Source organism: Triturus cristatus, chromosome 1_2 (assembly GCF_964204655.1).
Source record: "Triturus cristatus chromosome 1_2, aTriCri1.1, whole genome shotgun sequence".
Lineage (NCBI taxonomy): Eukaryota > Metazoa > Chordata > Amphibia > Caudata > Salamandridae > Triturus > Triturus cristatus.
Genome location: NC_140580.1, coordinates 453,603,806 through 453,624,698, shown reverse-complemented (window position 1 = coordinate 453,624,698; position 20,893 = coordinate 453,603,806). Strand labels below are relative to the sequence as shown.

The window sequence follows — 20,893 nt, the reverse complement described above, 5'->3', positions numbered from 1 at the left end:
CCGGAAACCACCGGCTCAAATTAAGCACTGTGTATTTGATGTATACTGGTGTCCCCAAAATGTCCATTGCCAGGCTACAATATCACAATGCAAGAATGTGCCTTCATCTGTGCAAAATAGCCCACATTGCAGCTGTTCTGAATTCTCTCCCATGGCTACATTATGAAGCTAGGATTAAGTTCAATTTCTTTTGCATCATCGACAGAAACCTCTGGAATAAATACACCTGCAGAAGTTGACCCTATGCTACATCCCAGCAAAACCCACTGATCCTTGGATTTGAATGCAAATGATCCAACAATGTTAGCTGAGGGCGATGAAAAATGGAGGTAGATCCTTGGGAGTACAAGATTCAAGATTCTTAAAAGTGCTCATACATTCTTGGAAATCTGAGTTCAATCACTTTTGCCGTTCATGAAATTGTGCATAATGTTCCCGAAATTTGGTGTGTGCACAATAGAAAATTACCCAAATTTTGCAAACCACTGCTTTTTATGCTCTGATATAAACAAAGCAACTAAACAAAAATTCCAAAATAAATCAATTGAATGTTTAATTTTAATGCAATATGCTGATAAAAAACACCATGACTTGCTGATACAAAAATACACAATATATTAATTACAGAAGAAAAGGTATAAACACTTAGGGCCTGATACGATGTCAGTCGGAAAGCCTCTGACCGCCAGTCGGATTCTCCTAGACTGTCTCGGAATTCATCCGCCCGACTCGGTCGGCAACAATTCAGACCCACTGATTACGATGCTCGCAGTCGGAAGGGGAACCTTTTGGTCATTCCAGATCAGTTTGGACCGGCATTCAGAGAATCTGTGTAATCTGAGCTGATCCATACAGCTCAATAGACAGCATTACTGACCGACCGATTATGATGTCTTATTCCGACAGCATTTCCGACTTGGTTTGTTCGACATGAAAAGGTTGTCGGAAACTAACTTTGGGTGCTCCTAGCAGGACCCCCTTCATCCTGACTCCTCCAGTTTGGGGTAGAGGGGGTACCCAAGGGACCCCCTCTGTACAACCATTGACAGTGTGGCAGGTACCGTGGGGTGCCCCAGACAGGGAGCAAGGTTTTCCGCAGATGCCCATTTTCCCCGTAGGAGCCTGTGTTGTCGGTCGAAACACAGACTCCCATTGAAGTCAATGGGAGTCCTTCTGAACGATGTTTGGAAGCATCATAATCGGTCTGGAGGAACTGCCAACCACAATTCGGTCGGAACCGAATCCGACAAGGAGTCGGGCGGTTTAGGTTTCGACCGACATCGTAATGAGGCCCTTAGTACGAGACAGAATCTGCCATTAATTATATGCATAAATGCAACAAAGAATTTCTGAGGGTCCTAAAAATACAGGCTCTGAAATGCAGAGTACCTACTGCCAGTGCCTAAAGTCGATTGATGTATTTTTCCTATAAGTCATATTGTAAAGGAGAAGTCTGCAAACATTAAAATTAAAGTTGGGTTATAGTTTCCCCATAGGCATACAATCAGGGCCATATTCAGGAGTAGGGCACTCAACTTCAGCTATAAGCATTGTATATACTTTTTATTTAGCCCTAAGAGTGAAGGGTGCACGGATACAAAATGTGTTAAGCCAGCCCTGTCTAGACCACAAAATTCACAAGTTACCAAGGTTTTGTTTACGACCAACCACTTTCCTCTTTAAGACAAGACGCATAGTCAAGCATGAACATTTGCATTACAAAGGTCTCATCAGCTCTCTAAGATAGCACTGAGCTCCAAGAGTAGAGTAAGTGGGCGGCAACAGCAACATTTTTACTGTGGTTTCGGTGGCATTCCTGTAGTCCTCTTAAAAAACGAATCTCTGTGATAGATGTGCGGAAAACCTCGTTCAAATTAAGTGTCGAAATGCTCGGATCATCCTAAAGTGATCTCCTTTGGTAGACGATCAGTAACATGGCTAAATACTGAGTCACTTCACTCTAAAGAACTGTAAATAATTATTTTTAGAGTAAGGAACTAACTAAGTAGGTGAATGTAGACATAGCGATTCATCAGTCTTTAGGACAATGGAGAGCGTATCAAGTTCCAGTCTACTTATAGATTGAAGTGAGCATCTTTTAAGTTTAAAGATTGTCATTGCTCATTGTTATCAATCAAATAGGCCTGGGCAGTAAATTCCGTTCCGCTTGCAGAATTTGCAGAAATTGGGTAATTTTGCATTCTGCGGCGAACGCAGAATTGGCAAAAATTGTGCGATCCGCGGCTTCGTGGAATTTTTTGCTTGTTCGCGCTTTCAAAATGCGTGTTCGCAAGATATTTCCCCCCGAGCACGCAAACAGCTTTCGCAAACAGGATAAAAGCATTGTGAATGGGTGGAACAAACAATTCCGCGTGTTCGCGGAACACTGCATGCTCGCGGAGATTTTTTACCGTTTCAGACTGGAATACATGATTGGATATCACTGGTCTCCAAAAACCTTCTAACAGCCTGCCCACTACATTTCAGTGCTACAGACACTATGCAAGCATGCCAAGGCAACATACAGTTCAACATCAGAGCCATGTATACGCCATCAAGTTACTATCTCAGCAGGAGTCTAGTGTAGTACTTGTCAATCAAAGCCAAACGAACAAGCATTGGTAAATCCAATAGGTTTCAGCTTTAAAAACCAGAGCTTTTGGCTTTTTGCATTGTCATTAGCTAATGGCAAAATCACCACCAGTGCATCAAAAAGCATGTGCATGATGACCACCTTAGAATGGGTTTTCTATTGGAATAAAGCCATTCCACGATGGCTGATGTGTCGTGAAGCATCAGTGTGCATGCTTCATGATGCTTGTGTGCACTTGAAGCCATTCCAAAATGGTTGTATGACAGAATATCAAGAACAACAATATTGAATTACAGGAATATTGTGTTAAAAAATATGGTTTACAAAAAAAAATATCTTGTTTATATATTATGATTCAAACTACAAAAATATTGTGTCAAAAATTTTATGAAACAGAATATCGCCCAGAAAAGCGAGAACATCATTTTTTTATAAATATCAACTTATAAGTAACATATTTAAAACATTACATTAATAAAAAATCTGAATTTAAAATAATTGGTTGAATAGGTTATAATATATATGCACATATTCTTTAAATGAATACAAAAACAATAATTAAACAATGTTTTAACTATATTACGTTTAAAATATTAACGTTGTTACACTCACAGCTATTTTTATTTACCGGTTCAACATGACTGCATAGGCCTTTAAAGTTAAAAAGTTGCAGCTGTCAGGCCATCATAAATGGAATTTAAAAATGTAAACTGGGGAGCGGGAGAGAAAGTGGGACCACAGAGCAGGACCAGGGAGCGACAGATGAGCAAGGGTAGGGGAGGGCGGAAAATAGAGAGTATTCAGGAGCACAGGGATGCTCAATAACGAAAAGAGGATCTGGGAGCAAAGTGAGAGTCGGGGGAGAGAGCAGTAACAGAGTGGTGGGGAAGAGATGTCAAGAGAAACAATGAAATACATGCACTCTCCTGGAATGGTGAAAGGAGTATCCCCTCAAGCCAGCAGTAGAAGGATGCAACTTATCCAGTCTGAATGGCGTGACACCAAGGTGCTGCTGACCGGGACAACCACAAGAATAGGGAGGAAATCCATGAGAAACGGAAACCTGAGATTGACAACACAGCCATTCAGTTTTAAGAAAGGGGCTGACCCACAGTCCACTCTAGATATATGTAACGAATTGGAAACAATGGGTCTGTGGCAGATAGTTAAAGCTGTAGACAAGCTTAAAATGAGGAAACCATCTTTGCCCAGCAGGAACGACTTGATGTAAATACTATTGCCAGAATCCGATTGAGTCTAGGAGCACAATGGTCAGCTTTTAAATTACTTCTGCCATGCTCTTTAGGGCTCTTTCTTGCCACTGGGCTGTTGAAGGCTCCCCCCCATAATGTTTTAAGACAACACAATTTTTCCCAAGTCTAGTCTATTAGTAACAAAAAGGATCTAATGACCTCTAACCTAAGCATGAAGGGGGTTAGTCCCTCCTGCCTCTCCTTTTCGATACCGGAAGTCACTAGTGCCATTAGAAGTTTCTCTCGTAACAAGGCCCCTGGACCGGATGGGTTGCCTACTGACCACTTTAAGAGTGACGCAACTATCTGGCCACCTTCATTGACAAACATCTTTAATTTTGTTTGCACTAAAAGGCACTTTATGTTCTTGGTCTCAATCCACCATAGTGCCAGTATTCAACAAGCATTTACAATGCAATGGTCTCGGCATTGGTAAAGTTAGAGCTATTGGCATTGCTCATGACATTATTTTTGTTTTATGTTTTTGTTTTTAAAACATTTAAAGAAACGGCATTGTCATGAGCAATGCCAATAGCTCTAACTTTAACAATGCCGAGACCGTTGCATTGTAAATGCTTGTTTTCAGAAAGGCAATGAGATGGCGAAAGTCTAATATGAGACAGAGGCCCCTCTCCATTGTTGGCACCAAGAGGTAGTGGTAGTAACAACCACAACAGACTTCTGGCACCAGGGCCCTGTATAAGGCCTCTTTGGGCAAATAAAATTGTACTTTCTGCTGTAAGAGGCACAGATGGTCTTCCCTCAGCTGGCCTGACAATGGGGGACGGTGCAGCAGAGGTTTGAGAAATGGTAAGGCGTAACCTTGCTGACCAATTTGTGGGACTCACTTGCCCGAAGTTATCACCTATCACCCTGGCAGAAAATGTAAGTCTCAAAATAAAAGAGAGGGGTCCCGCTACTCCAAGAGACCGGATTCCATGTACAAATTAATTGTCAACGATAAAAAATCGCTTGGAGGAATCATTTAATTCTATCCTAACTGTAGACATCAACTGACCATAGCGTAGGGTCTTGCAATGCTTTGCCACAAAGAGCTTAGCTTCCCGGTCTCAAATTGCCTTGGGGTGCATCAAGGCAAAATCACTGCAGGCCTTAGAATAATTTAATATTTGCTCATTCCTAGGGTGACCAGACGGTCCCGGTTTTTCAACAGCTGCCCCGGCAGATTTCAGGACATTTGGCTCCTGTCCAGGTTTTTAGAGAGGGTCGACTGAAAAGGGCACGAGGTGCTTTTTAATGTTTTACAAAGCAGAGATAGTTATCAGTTGTTTCAAGAAAACAATGTCATTAACAGGCAAGCTACTGGGTTTAAAAAATTGCTTTTTATGTATGTTCGAAACTGCCTGTTCTGTAATTCTCTGCTGAGGATCGCTGCCATTCTGTGCGCTCGCGTGAAGTTAAATTGTAGTCCTTCTTTTATTTCCTTGAAATGTCCCGGTTTTTGGCTTTAAAATTCTGGTCACCCTACTCATTCCGCATGCATCTTCATCATGGACCCAGAATCCTGGAGCCTGATTTTAAAGTCTCCCCTAGCCTGGGAAGAGCAAATCGGAGTGGCTACAAGGTTACACTTCAAGTCACTAGGTGACACGACGGATAGTTCTTGAGGTGAAAGCAAAGGTTCCCCTTAATCTTTTGGGGAAAGTCAGACTCCTGAGCAAGAAGTGTAAGGCTAGCCTGGAGACGTCTTGTGCCGGAGTAATGATGTACACAAATATAGCAAATACATCGATGCAAAGTAACCGAAAGTGATCGATATCCGAACGCTTTGCTTTCTCGGTATGCGGCTCAGCAGATTAACTCCACTTTCTACCCAGATCGCGCACAGGTAACACTAATTTGTCGTAAAATAAACTCGCAACAATTCATCTTCCTGTCAAAAAACGTATGGTTGCGCACATTCATTATTGCCGAATGCATCGTTATTGATAACTTCTTAAATTGGCCCCAGGGGGCTAGCGGTAGGAACGCTGCGCCCGGGTTAGCTGGTTAATGACGGCCATAGGTGAGGAAGACATCCTATCAAGCTGCTGCTTACAAGGGCTGCAGCTGTGACGCGGCGCTGCATTGTCTGCGCACATCCCTTCCCAGTGGGGTTGCACCCGCAGAGCGCCACTTCAGTCATGGCGATCTCGTGGGCAGCGCAGGGTGGCTGCACCGTTCGTTATCTTGGTTCCCCGCCTGGAGACAGTTTGATCTCAATAGCTCGCAATTGCAGTCGCTGAGACGCAGGAAGCAGGTTAGCTCGCCCTGCTGCAACGTCTCATAATAAACGTCCAGGTTCTGAGAGCCTATAAGATCTGTGCGCCGCTTCCTCACTGTTGTGTTGAACTCGTTAAAATTGGACTCTCGCTCTTGCGACTGTCTTTTTCCTTCTTTTGTAGACTTTGGCTAAAAATAAACCTGCGAGAAAACGTGCATTGTCTATTTAAATTAAATGAAATGAATTCCCCTCCTCCATCAAAATGCTCCAACGGAATAAAAAACGAGGTGAGGGCCAGGAACACCACAGCCTTTCTCCGAGGCAAAACAGAAATGCCTCGGAGAAAGGCAGCGTCGTTTTCGGATTCGGGGGCGTGTTTTGCTGTTATCTCCTCCTTGAGACTTCTTGCAAAAAACACGCCCCCCGACCCGAAAAGGACGGGGCCTAATCTGAATGACTGACCTCTTCTCCAATGGCTGGCCAGCATTCAAGAGGCCAGCCAATGGAGAACAGGGGAGAAGAGGGGCGGGTTCAAGCCCCTCTTCTCCAAGTCATTAAATCTCGGAGCTAGACTGCGCAAGCGCAGCCTTCGCAGCCGAGACCTAAAAAGGGGGAACCGGGGGGGGGGGAACCAAAATGTTACCTACCAATATCGCTTATTGATACCACAGTCAAGATTTTGTGTCATGTCATCTTAAAAAGGCTGTCAAACTGGGCTAAAGAGAACAATATCATTATGGATTCTCAGTACGGGTTCAGACCTGGCCTAGGTACTATAGAACAATATTTAAACTTACACCTCCTGATCCAAAAGTATACGATGGCCAAAAAGGGGTCCATTCTATTAGGATTTATGGATCTCTCATCAGCTTTTGATCGGATAAACTGTTTAAAGTTGTGGTCTTTGTTTTTGTCTCTAGGGGTGGATCAAGCCCTTGTCTCCTTCTTGGCAGCCTCGGTTAGATTCAGGGAGGATGGCACTTATGCAAAAAGATTTCCCGTCACCAGAGTTGTGAGACAGAGGTGTATTCTGACCCCCTTTTTATTTACCATCCGTATTAATGGCTTGGAAGCTGTACTGTTGGAAGCACAAAGAGATCCCCCTTGGGTGGGTTTACGAGCGTTATCAGTTCTCTTATACACTGACGATGGCGTCCTAATGTCAAGGACAGCCCTGGGTCTCCAGCAAGTTCTAGACTCCTATGGTAAGTTCATTGAGGGCCTGGACCTTTCGATGAACACCTCAACATCGTTTGTGTTGGTTGCGGATGTTAAACCCACTAAAAACATGAATCATTATTGCCTTAAAACTAAGGTCACACAAGTTCACTCTTTTAACTATTTGGGCATCTTGCTCAATGCTAGGTTCTCCTGGAGCCCCTCTATTCAGTTTAAAAGGCTCTCCCGAGCCAGATTGTGTGCAGTGGTTCTGGATTTCAGCTTAAGGGTGGGCAGGAAACCTTTAAAAACACTGTTTCATGCTTATAGGGTAAAGTGTGTCTCTACTACGTGTTATGGCAGTGATATATCGGGGTATTTGATTGCGGTCCACTCCAGAAAGAGGAGAACACGTTTTTAAGGAATTTGCTGATGGTTCACCAACATTTGTAGTACATGAGGAACTTGGCCTTAGCTATACCTCAGACATCGTTAAAACTCAGCCCCATATTACTTTGGCTCTCGATATGGTATAAGAGGCTGAATATTCGGGATTGTTTGTCTTTGTTAACTCCAAAGCAATTTCCTGGTTATGTTACATTCAGTCTGCTTTGACATCTTTGGGCCGCCCCAGCCTTTTCTTTCAGTCAGAGGAAATTGTCAAAGATGACTACTACCTGTTGGCTATAAAGAATTTTTTAGGGAGGATCAGTAATTATTTAAACTAATTGTCCGAGCATATTGTTTGATAAAAACTGCCAACTCCCTCAAACTATACGTGACCTGGGTCAACAATGTTTACTGTTGTTAGCTATTATGCAGATTTAGGCTGAATTCCTTCCTTCTATTGGTCAGTTTTCCCAAAGATTGGGGGGTGGATGGCTCTTTAGTGCCTTGTGAGTGTGATAAGATTTCTGCAAAATCCATGATACATGTTGTAACGTTTTGTAGCTTATACACTCTGCCAAGGAAAAAGTTATTGGTTCCCATTCTGCGAGAGGCCCCGTTTCAACAAGTAAGGCCAGCAATGGTATTCCTCCTCATGTTGGATGAGATGTGCACCTATATAAATAGGGGTTACTTTTTTAGCAGCATCATCACGATTCTTAGCCTGGCCTTAATCCGTTTGCACAAATTGACCGTATTTTATTGTTTCTGATAATTGTTGTAATTGTGCTTGTTTTATCATTCATGTGGTAAGGATTATGTATAGTGTATTTTATGTATATACGAATGAACTGTATGTCACATGACTTTTTATGTGTTTTATCTTTTATGGTTATTTATTTAACTGTATAGAGAGATGTTACTACTACTAAAACAACATAACTCAAATGTGTTCTTTCCAAACTACTTGGAGTATAGCCAGATCAGTTGTGAGTTGACTTTTCCCATCAACACTCTACCATTTTCCGCAGCTATCTGTCCAGTCACTTCCAACACAGCTGAGATTTTGTGCTGTGCTGTCCGTTAGACGTGTGCAGAGACCTCCATTATAAACACCTTGTTAGTTAATCATTACTTAAGAAGAATGAACCTCCGGGACTTTATAATGTTCTGTTGGAACGCATAATTGACCAGAGAATCACACAGCAGAACTATTTATTTACAAAACAAAATTGTGAAATAAACACCTTACACAGCTTTTGCCCAGCAGTAGCGAAGACACTAAAATACTTGAGCTGAACTTAATAATTAACTTGCAGAACAGAGGAAGTTTCTCATCTGGTATGTTGCCCCCAGCCTTTCGAGGGCGAAGTCTAAGGCACGGCATATTGGACTCTAAAGACGGGCATATAAGGCTCCTGTCACTTTGGCACACTGTATGTCTGCTCTCGGGGTCTCTCGCGTCCCGGTTCGCTGTGTAAAAAGACTTCGAATGGAGTGAGGTGGAAATCCGGAGAGATAAACACAATTGTCTGCTTCCTCTTTCGTTTCCTGGTTCTACATTCTCCCTCCTGGAAACAACAAAGCGGAGAGAAGAAAATGAGTGGTGGTATATGGTCTAAAACAAGGGCAGACAAGATGACGGTCACAAGGTAGGTGGCATTCTGGGAGCGCAAGAGAAATAAGGCATTCTCTGTGCATTCAGCACTAGGTCTCTGGGACAGCCAAAGGTAGCCCTCCCTGCGGCACCACCCACCCAGGGAGACCACGGAAAGAAAGGGCAGCCCCCCCCCCCCCCCCCCCAGACTCCCCCCATTCCCTGGCGCTGCAAAAAGGCCTGTCCACGTGAAAAGCATAAGAGAGGTGACATTTTGCATTTATATAGCCTATTTGATTACAGGTATTTTCAAGCAAACGCCAACTACTCACACCAATGCATTCGGAACACTGATAGGCAATCACAGTAGTATACAGCATGTGTAGTTCTAGGGCCATTTTTAGTTTAGAACTGTTCTACGAAGTAATATTTTTTTTATTAGAAGGCTATTCCCGGGCTTTAAGTGGGATGAAAAAAGTGGGGGTCTCTCAAAGGGGCGTGGCCAATGTAATTAAGGGTGTGGCTTAAAAACACGTAAGCAAAAAAAATCTTTGCTTAGCATAGTGTGCCGCCCAACTTGTATTTTGCTGTTTCTGTCATTGCATCCAGATATATAATACAGCAAGTAACATCATACCTACAACAAGTCAGGACTTATTGGCTTTGTCAATGGTTATTAGTTGCATAAGATAAATAAACAGCAAATATGGCTTGTATATAATATTGAAAAAGCTTCCACTTAAAGCTCTGGTGAGACCACGACAATGTTGCTGCTCCGGAGTTTAAAAAAGAGAAGGGAAATCCAGAGAGAAAATTACTCCTAAGGATTTCCTTTGCCCTACAACGCTCACCTGGCATAACATCATGCCTTAACTTCTCCACCAGTGAGCAGCGTAAGCACGCTCACATCGATGTGCCTGCTGTCACTGCAGGACCGCCGGTGTCAGGGCACAAAACAGAGCCGATAGAGCCCCGTTTCGAGCCCCCTTTAAACAAGCATTGGCATAGCCAATAGGTCTCGCCTTTGGGACCTTATAAGTGTTTAGCCATGCAACAGTTGCATAACTAAATACTTATAAAGTCCCAAAAGCGAGACCTATTGGCTGTGCAAAGCGGCCGTGCGGCCGCGAAAGTGAAAGTCATCACGATCACAAACAAACATCAAAGCGGCCGAAAGTAATCGCGGTAAAGCGCGGCGCGCGCGCCCGCACATATGCACTGTAGCTCTAGGCTGGCCTGGTAGCACTTTTTGGAGCCCTCTCAATAAGTCTCGCCAGACCAGCGCATGCGCTGGGTCAGGCGAGACCTAAAAACTGCCGGTTCTCAGACCCCGTGAGATCCAGCCCACTTAAAGCCCTGGCTATTCCTGTAAATTGTTCAGTGCCACATAAAAGCAGCTTTCTTAGCTATCATTTAAAAGAGAAATGCAAACAATTTGTAGTAAAAGTTAACACGTTATACAGCTGCCCGTCTCCTTTCATAGCCTGTCAATGCTAAAGTCTATACATTCAAAGAATCTTCGAGAAACACCGTCCCATTCTCTTGTGCCTCACAAAAGTACTGCTCTGATGGCCACCCGAAAATACTTCCACAACACATTTTAATTGGAGAAACTGGCAGATTGTTAAATGTTAGAGGCTGGCCTACCTGCAGAATGAGCGCCTTTTATTATTCGCCTACAGTGTGTAATGTAAATTCATTTTACCCAGTATTTATTCAAATTGGGGCCAGTCGTACAAAAATCTAGAATTGTGATTTCCTGATTGTGAGTTTTTACTGAATTGCAATTAAGGAAATCACAATTCCTGATATAAGAAAACATACATTCTTTAAATAGCAATTTATAGTGGGCTGCGAATGGACCTTCCACATGAATGTTAATGAGGTAGGTTTCAATTTGCGATATATTCGATATATTAGTAAGCAGTGGTCCACCGGCAGTGGGACCATGGAACCACTGACCACTGTCTGCTCTTAAAAAACATTCTCAAAGGGACCCCTTCTAATTTGCGAATGGGTTAGTTACCACCTCCTTCGAGGCGTCGGTAAAACATTAATGTTTTGGGACCGGAATTCGGTCGCAAAACATTAATGGATACCACTGCAATTCTGTATTCGGAAGGGACACTTTAAGCACGCCTCTTCCAAATATCGAAATGTACATTTAAAAAAGCATTTTGGGGTCGCAAACGGCCCAATATATATGGCCATTGGTGGCATTTTTTAGACAGCACCACTCAGAAACAGGGTATTTCCTGTTTTAAAAAAGCTGCGTTCACAGTTGACTACAGTTTCTCAGTGTCATGCCATAGGGCCTACTGAACTCCGAGGTGAACGGGCAGGGATTTGATTCAGTGATGTCATCAATGATGTCATTTGCGATACTACCAGCGTGACCATGTGTGATATGAGCAATGCAGTAGTAGAAATTATGGTTACAAGCTTACCACAGCCAGTGAATATCTGTGATTGGTTTTGTAACATCTTTTTGTTGTGTAAGGAAAAAAAAGAACCTTTAATAAAGTTTTTTTCTTGTGATGTTTTTTGCATTTGTTATCATTTTAATATACTCTTTTCTCTGTTTAAATTATCTTTGGTCTTTGGACACATGGCGTTTGGTTGTTCACGACAGATTATTGGTGCCGATGTAACCTTCAGCCATGTCCTTTGATTCGTGTCCCTGCCCCTAGAGCCTTCGGGCATTACCTATATCTATGCCCAGCTGGCTCGAGGCACAGTGTATGGCATTCTGCAATGCCCGCCCTGCACCCAATTCTATACCAACCTAACCGTAAGAGGACTTGAACATGCCCAGTGGGCTGCAGAAGAGTCTGACATTTGGCATGTCCTTTGTCAAGCCCATCAGCTCAGGAGACAACAGTTCTTGGCCTGTCCCATTCCCAGCTGGATGGCTGTGCAATCGGTGAACACTTACTATGTCTTGCACCTGGTCCTCCAATCCCGCGAGCCCATAAGTCATGACCTCTGTCAACACTACACACTGATAACGTATCCCTAAGGCTTTCAAAACATCCCAAAAAAAGCTGTGCTAAGTCTTAAAATTCCTCTTTCTGCACTTGACGTTTTATTGTAATCTCAAAACCCTAAATATGGAGGTGAACTCTGTAATATTTTATCAGATTGGGTTGTGCAAACTTTCAGGTCTGGCAGAATGGAAAGTAATAGCAATGTCAGCTTACTGGGCTTTTATTTAAGTATTAATGTCCTTATTTTGAAGTTTGTGTTGCACATAACTGGGAATAAGATCTCTGATACTTTCCAAACAATATGCACACTTTACATTATAGCGGATAATTCCACGTGTTTAAAAAATCTGCACATTAGTTGAACAGGTATGATTTTACATTTTTTCAAACACTGTTGGGTTGATGGACTCTGATGGAAAGTAATATTGAAGAGTTAGGTAATGTCTGAGGAGTATAAATGTGTACACAGGCAGTGTACACAGTCAATGACCGATAATACAACATGAACACAAACACCTTAAATCCCATGCTGTCAAATGTGTATAATGTGTATGGAGAACTTAATATGACCTCATTGATAGCACAGAGTGCTGGCACACTTGCCACTAAGCAACACTTCCCCCTCCAAAGACAACAAAGTTAGGCAAATCCCTTTAGACAGGGACATAATGAAAGCAAGGCTAGTCTGGATATTGAAACAAGAATGTGGGCTGGAGAACAGGAACAGTCAAACCATTTTAACTCAACATCCAACCATCTTACCCCTGGGAAGACAAACAATCCTGTAACGCGTCAAATGTGGTGGTAATTTAACTGCCCCAGGAAAGCAAAGTAAAATGTATGACTTCAATGGGACTATGATGATGGAGCAGACCAAGTAAACTATGTCAGTTCTCCTAAATTGCTGTAGTAGTAAATTACTTTATGCAGCCCACTGTTGCAAAGATGGTGCACACAACCTGTCTTTGCTTCTTAGTTCTTATACTTTTGCCAGAGATTTGGGAGCAAGACGTAAATTGAGTTTGGTATGATAGAGCATGCAAGAGTCATGCCCACTGTCTTTTTAGACTTTTCCTCTAAAAGTCCTGGCATGTGGCCGACACCTGATCCCCGATTAAAGTTGACAAGTGTTTGACAAGTCAGACAAAATGAACAGACTGCCAATGTCCCCCCTTTTCGAGATGTTAGTCACCTCAATGAACTGCATACCATAGCTGTGTCCAGCACAGGACTCGTAACGAGATGTGCAAGTTCAAGTTGTCAGCTGGCACTAGTACCCAAACCGGTAGGCAAGAGGCTCCCCTAGGAGTTTATGTGCAATTTGAGTGCTGTGGTTTAAGTTAGTGGGGACCAGAACTCTGAGGCAACCAATATTGAGTACCATAAATAAGGTATTTGGGCAAGACATTGATTCCCAAGCTGTTGGTTTCAAACCACTCTGTCTGCTTCCTTGGTGCATTCTAGGCCACGATGAGTATGCAGCTCTCACCACATTGCCGTAATCCAGTTACAATACATACATTTAATAAAATGCAGTACAAGAAAAGCAAGTACAAATTCAGCAACACTGGCGCCCACCTCCCACACAATCCCTACAACCCTCGCAATATACATCCAATCCTAGGATCTGGTGAAGCGCAAAGTCCTCTTAACTATGTAGGATTATAAATCCACAGTCCAATGTAGTTTATCTTTTTGTTTCAAGTACTGAGATGATCAATACTTGAAACGAAAGGATCATGTGGGAGGCACCAGTGTTGCTGAATTGTCTTTCTACTTGAAGGCCTACCTCTCCCATAGGATAGCATTGGAGTTACATTATTATATTTAATAACCTGTAATTTCCAAATGGCAGCAGGTAGCCAGTTCATGTTTGGTGTCTTTGGAATTGTGATGAAAAATCCTAACTTATGGGTTGTAGAATTTTAAATAACAATTTTAAAAATGCCACTTTTAAAAAAGTTGGCATTTTCTTGCCTTATTCATTTAGTTCCTGCAGCTTGTCTCTCGGTCACATGACTGGGTGTTGTTGACAGATGGGCTGTGTGTATTCCTCCTAGACAGCCATACACAATAGGGAGCTTGGGTGTGCCTGGATGGGCCATCACTGGCAGGATGGGAGGGAGGAGCAGAGCACAGCTCCACTTACACTTGAATAGGCCATGTCCTGCCTCCACACAAAGGGCTGCATACTCCCTCTAGTTAGCCTGGAGCCAGGCCAGGGAAGGCAGGGCACATGTTCACTTCAAAGTCATTCCCCTAGAAGCTTCTTCCCTCATCAAAGGCACAACTGGGTATACATATTGGACTTTAGACATCAACTCTTCAATATACCTCTCGACCTGTGGATACCCTACCAGAAACAAGGACTGATGTGCTGCTGAAGGACTTCCACCATGCTGCCCTCTTGCCTGGATGAGAAGGACTGAACTTGCATCTCTGAATCCAGGGCCCCATTGTGGCTCCAAGGGCTAGTTGGCCGGCCACCTGATCAGAAGTCTCAGGGGAATATATACCTTTTTTTTGCATGCGTTTACAACGAATGCCATAACAACGCGGTTGTTACAATGACCGCGTTATTTCGCATACCGTTAGAATGCAAGTCGGAACCACGACTTGCTGTAGGGGGCGCTAGATGTTAGAATAGTATAATTTACTATTCCAACTCCAGTCTGTGCGGACACTAGGGAAGGTGTTGGATTTTAAATCCAACACCTTCTTCCCCCTTAACGCAAGTCGTAGTCCCGACTTGCGTTGGAACGGTCTGCGAAATAACAACACGGTCATTTTAACGACCACGTTGTTATGGCATGCGTTGTTCCGCTTGCAAACTAAACGTTGTTTACCATCTCAGGGACGTAACAGACTTCCAACAACCTTGAACCCAGCACCTGGACTCTGACATCTGTGAGACCTGCCCTCCCAAGTGGTGCCACCCCAGTCCTGGACCCTTGGAAGTGGGACTGAAGTTGCTCTGCCAAGCCCAGCTATCATCCCCATCGGATCCAATGCAAATCAATGCAAAGCCTCGTCGCACAGCTGCAAACCTAATCGGAAACTACACTGAGCAATACAAAGCACCGCAAAGCCTTGGCACACACATGTCAGCTCCATCAAAACTGATGCAAAGCCCTGCCAAGCTTTGAGGGAAAGCTCATTGGAAGCAACACAAAGGGAAGCCGACCCTTGCAAAGCTTTGCTGCACAGCTTGCTGGGAGCAACACCGGATGACACAAAGCCGTACAGAGCAATGCAGCACAGACCGTGAACCAAGATTTAAGGTACTTTGTTCAGCCGGTCTCACTTAGTCCCTGTAGATGGCAAGCGCTCCATCATGGTCAGCCTGAACTTGTAACTTTGACCCAGTCCAGCGCAACCAGATAACCACAGTTAGCACTTTGTTCTTTTTGGAGCTATTCTCACTTGAATCTTTGAAATTGCATTTCTCTGGATCTACTGATTAGAACTTTATTGATTTGTTTTTATTATATTTATTAAAATCTACTCTTTTTCAAATTTGGTGTGGGATCCTTTTTTTGTGTAGGGTTTCCATTTCATTACTGTTTTAAATTTTGAACAAATACTTTACACATTGCCTCTAAGATAAGCCTGACTGATCTGTGTCAAGCTTCCAGAGGTTTAAGCACAGGTTTATTTGGGGTTTGCTTGTGCCTCACCCTGACAAGGATTGTGGTTCCTGCTTGAGTAGGGTTTCACCCCCCTCAACCAGTAACCCAATTTCTTACACCAGTAATGAGTGAAGCCATTACTCCTATAACACCAGCCACAAATGTACTATTTCACTCCGACCTTCTCCCATCAATGGAACAGAAATGTAGGCAACTGAATCTTTTCTTTCCATCTCATTTATACCACCCACAAAAAAAAGCAAAAGGCTCTTGACATACAGGTAAAGTAGCCCATGGCACAACTGATTTCATAGCAACATGTCTCTTGTAACTGCAGCACCAGCAATGAATTGCCAGTAGTTCTCTTCTCTTCCCACCTACACAGATTTTGCATGGGCATTGTGCATGGGCATTTCACTGTAGATGTTGGATGACAACTGTTGATTTATACAGGCTATGCCTCCGGGCACCATGACTGTTCAATAATAGCAGTGTGCTTCCCATTCATAGTTTGAAAATTAAACTATTTGCTGACACGTCAGTTTGTCCTAGTGTAAACTTCAATTGAGGCAGAAAACAGTTTAACAGCTCTGTTGTCTCCAGGATTGTATTGTTGTTGCATTTATATAGCACTTAGTATCCCTAATGGGGCACTGAAGAGCTTTACAGTGCTACTCCGGAACCCAAAGTTAGTGGTTAGTCCATTGGTTGTTGGAATTAGTCTTGTGTTCTCAAGCAAACCATTCCATGCACCCCAGTTTTTTTGTGGTGCATCAATGAGATAGGTGTGATCACTAGTGGGACACAAATGGTTAATGGAGTTAATACATATGTTGTTAGGTTTTAGGTTGCAGGACAATGGTTTCAAAGAAAGAGAGATTAAGGCAGGCAGGTGTGTGACACGTAGTTCATATACACTTGAGGTATGCAGAAGGTAGAAGGGAAGGAGAGGGTCATTCACAAGAAATAAAGGAGGGACAAATTAAAAGTTTAAGCCAAGATCAATGTTTGAGGGAGGGTTTTAGAAATATAGCAGTGGAATTTTTTTTAAGACAGCATGCAATTTCTGGATCTGTAGAAAGAAACAACAAAACCATCTGCTGCAAGACCCAACTACAGTTTTATATTCTGTTCTGAAGGAGTGTGGCTTTTAGCAGTCTTTCAATTGACACTTTAACTTTCAAAGAGGTGGATGATACACGTCTAACCACAAAAAGCAACCCCAGTACTTGTTGTGAGACCCCTTTATAAATGACCATCAAGCAATGTGACATTTAAGCACATCCCAATACCTACAATTACCATTTGACAACACCACTGAGAAAGTTAGAGTCTAAAATTGTTGTGATGCTATTTTAAGCTTGTGTGTACACTGCCCCTCTGTATACAATACATTCAATATTTGTAAACCCAGACAGGACCCCTGTTTGTACCTACTACAGCGGTACATTCAATACTATGAAGTATTGTTAAAGTTTATGCAAATCATTTTACACCATACATAAGTTATACATATAAACATGTTAAAATATTAAACACCCACTAACTTAAAGTATAACAAGACAGCTGATAAGCATGTTGCAGCAGGCATCATTGATAATTTTAGTGTACGTGATCATATATACAGTGCAAATCATACATAATTCAACAGAAAAAACGAATTTCCTAAAATGTACAAAAAAAGCATAATTATGCAGCATTACACGTACAAGTTGTCATATTGAAGATTGACCCCTTCCTTAAACACACGTAAACTTAACAAACCTCACATACAGTCATCACATCCACTCTTTCACTCTTGAGCAGATGGGCCGAGGATCACACAGCAAACAAGGAAGATGTGAAGACCACCATTCCGACAGTGACAAGAGAAAAGATAAAACTGGACTTATTACAGAAGCTATAAACCAAAATAGTAGTCTTCTAATTCTAGAGTGGGCAGTACCCACATTACAGGCAGCCACTCCATTCCAAGAGTATTGGAATTTTATAAGAACACATCCCCGTTGGAATGTTTACAATACAAGGGAATACGCCCAAAGACTGAAAATAACTCATTGGCTACATGTAACCGACTATATTCCATCTTACTGATTCCCCTTACAACCTCCGCTGCTTTAATTTAAAGAAACTGAGCGGGCCTGATGAAGGTGGGCACAAGTTTAATAAGCCACTGAAACGTGCGTCGGCCTGATCACTTCCAGCTGGCTGCATAACCTTGGAAAATAAAGAAGGACTCGCGCCATGAGTTACCCTGTGCAAGCCATTTAAGCTAGAATATTATGAATGTGATGTGTGTATGTGTACAATTGGGATGTGATGACTGTATGTGAGGTTAGTTTACGTGTGTTTATGGAAGGGGTCAATCTTCAATAGGACAACTTGTATGTGTAATACTGCATAATTATGCTTTTTTGTATATTTTAGGAAATTAGTTTTTTCTGTTGAATTATGTATGTTTTGCACTGTATAGATGATCACAAAAAGTTTTTGGCTTTTATATTCTCAAACAAAATATAAATGAAAAAAATGGTTTATAAGTAGTGCAATCAAATTATAAAAGATTAATAACAAAAAATAAAGTATATGAACTAATGAACTGAATTTGTACTTTACTTAGTCATATCCACAACAAAGGGACAACTCGCATGAGCTATATTTAGCCATTGAGAAAATATTTGTTGGCCCTTTATTTATTATTACGTTTAACTGTGGGGCCATGAGAACGTTGCTGCCATTCACACAACCGCCTGAACTGGTCATCTTTCTTGTGTGCTGACAGCTGTACAGGATCATTTGTTTTTCGGTAGCGTCAATCTTTTAAGTTTTAAACATAGATTTTATTTTTGAAAAAATGCAACCAAGTACAAGCAATTAAATAAGTACCAGAAAACAATTACAAATATTGAGTACATTAAAACATATGTGAAATGGAAACAAGAAGCAATAAATAGAAAAGAGTTGCAGACACAACTTTTGTTATAATAATATATGGAGGAAGAAAAAGTGGGGGGGAAAGGGAAAGAGCAAGGGAGACACTAGTAACGTAATTGAATATATACATGTAAAGGCATAAAAGCTTAATACTCTATAAAAAATATTGAACAATATAGAGAATAAATGCTGTAAATTGAAATATGATAACAAAAAGGAGAGAAAGTATATAATAAGAAATATAATTAAACAATATATGATTATAAACATTTCATGGTGGTTTGGGAACTTCTTCCGATGAAGGATGATGTTGGGTAGATTTTTGTGCAGAAGTATCTAAGAAACTAGTCACAGGAGGCCATATGCATTCTCTTTTCAGGAGTAGAGACATAGGACATTATGGAAGAGGTGTGGCACAGCGGCCAGGGCGACTGCCTCCGGATCCTGGGGCTCACGGTTCGATCCCCGGTGCTGGTGGCAGATCCACCCAGCACCATGTGACTCTGGGCAATAGCTCACTTAATCTTCCTGACATCCCCCAGCATTGGGACACCTCTCCGGAGGTAGCTGTGCACTTTACAAATACTGGACATTTACATTTAGGAGAAACATAGGCACATTCTAATCAATGGTTATGACATACTCTTTACCACCAAGATTGGAAGGAGAGTTGTGTGAAATGTTTCCAATTTTTCGTTATTTGTTGAAAAGCAATTGCAAGTAATAAATCCACAATGTCCATGTTATGAGAGAGGGTTTGCCAATGATCAGATAATGTATCTAAAAATATAGCTTCAGGGGAAAAGGGGAAGTGAGTAAGAGAGATGAGGTTAATTTGAGACCATACTTTCAACCAGAACTGAGGTGTAAAAGGGCAATAAAAGAGCATGTGGAATAAGTCTGCATGAGAAGCATTACAAGACCAGCAAACTGAAGAAAGTGAGGGTTGAAATGTAGATAAAGACATTGGTGTGAACATACGGCGATTATATAGAAAGAAAAGTGTTTGCGTCGTGCTGGCTGATCTTGAGGTCTTGTGGAGTTTCAACCACAATTTATCCCAGAGTGTAATAGGCCATGAAGAGTGGAATTCAGATTCCCATTGGAGTTCTATATGAGTTTTAGGTCTATGTTCAATGGATGCAGTGAGGAATTTGTAAATAGATGAGGCACTAGGATGGTCACTTAAAATGGGGAGAATGTTGTGTTGAGAAGATGAGGGGGTGGTGTAGAGGATATTAAAAGTAGAGAATTGGTTATATGTTGAATCAATAGTTTAAATTTAACAGAAAAAGATTTTGGTAGTTTATATAGTAATTGTGCGTCAGAAAAAGTAAGGAAAGAGTTGTTGGAATATAACTGATGGATCCACAGTAAACCCTTGTCTCGCCAAGCTTTCCAGAAAAAAGGTTTGTTTTTAATTTTGAGAAGGTTATTATGCCAAATATATGAGGTAAGAAATCGGTCTTTAGCTGAGAGGTGTGACAACATAAACTAATGAAATAGTTTATGAGCAGTATCATGTATAGGTGAAGATAAAAAGCGTGACTTATGAGTGAAAGTGAGGGATTCATCAAGGGAAAAGGGAGATAGAAAAGAATGTTCTAGATCTTTCCATTATGGGGAGGAGTTTGGAGTAGAATCATTTAAGGATTTAGAGAGTTGCTGTCAGGTTCCACCGTACCGTTATCCCCAGGGCTGTGTTGATGCTCTAAAGGGGCCCACCTCTGGATGACCTCAAGTCCGGCTTGTAATATAACACGGACTGTTGAGGTAATCGAGCGGGGGAAAGAAAGGGTAGGGACTGCGGGGAGGGAGATCTGAAAAAGGAACAAAACACAATAAGAGCTCCGTGCTTATAGATACTAGTGTACTAACAGTCTAATCGTAACCCATCAGTATACACAACGTCCTCCTTGTCTCACCTGAAAAGCAAAGAAGGTGCAGCCTAACGCATAGAGGAGAGCGAGTGGTAGTGGCAAGGTCATTTCAGGCAACTAGTGTATGAAACAAAAGAAACAGTAGAACATACGAGTTGGATAGGCCTTTCAGTGATCGTGATATATCGGAAAGTGCTGTACTCAGTCTCTCGTAATGCACCTACCAACTTGTATTTGAAGCGAGACTCCTA

The 20,893-nt window shown here is 42.0% G+C and overlaps 1 protein-coding gene across 6 annotated transcripts in view; it reads left to right on the top strand.

The window, feature by feature from the left end:
* Positions 1-20,893, top strand: part of BLNK (B cell linker) — a 684,101-nt gene that overhangs the window by 317,556 nt on the left and 345,652 nt on the right. Inside the window, exon 1 of one of the 6 annotated variants that reach the window (XM_085606176.1) lies at positions 8,866-9,267. The exons of 4 other annotated variants lie outside the window; for them this stretch is intronic. In XM_085606176.1, coding sequence (XP_085462302.1) covers positions 9,215-9,267 — 53 coding nt within the window. In that variant the 5' untranslated portion in view covers positions 8,866-9,214. Of the gene's footprint in view, positions 1-8,865; positions 9,268-20,893 lie in introns of those variants that run through there. One more of the 6 variants, XM_085606177.1, reaches the window with a different exon arrangement.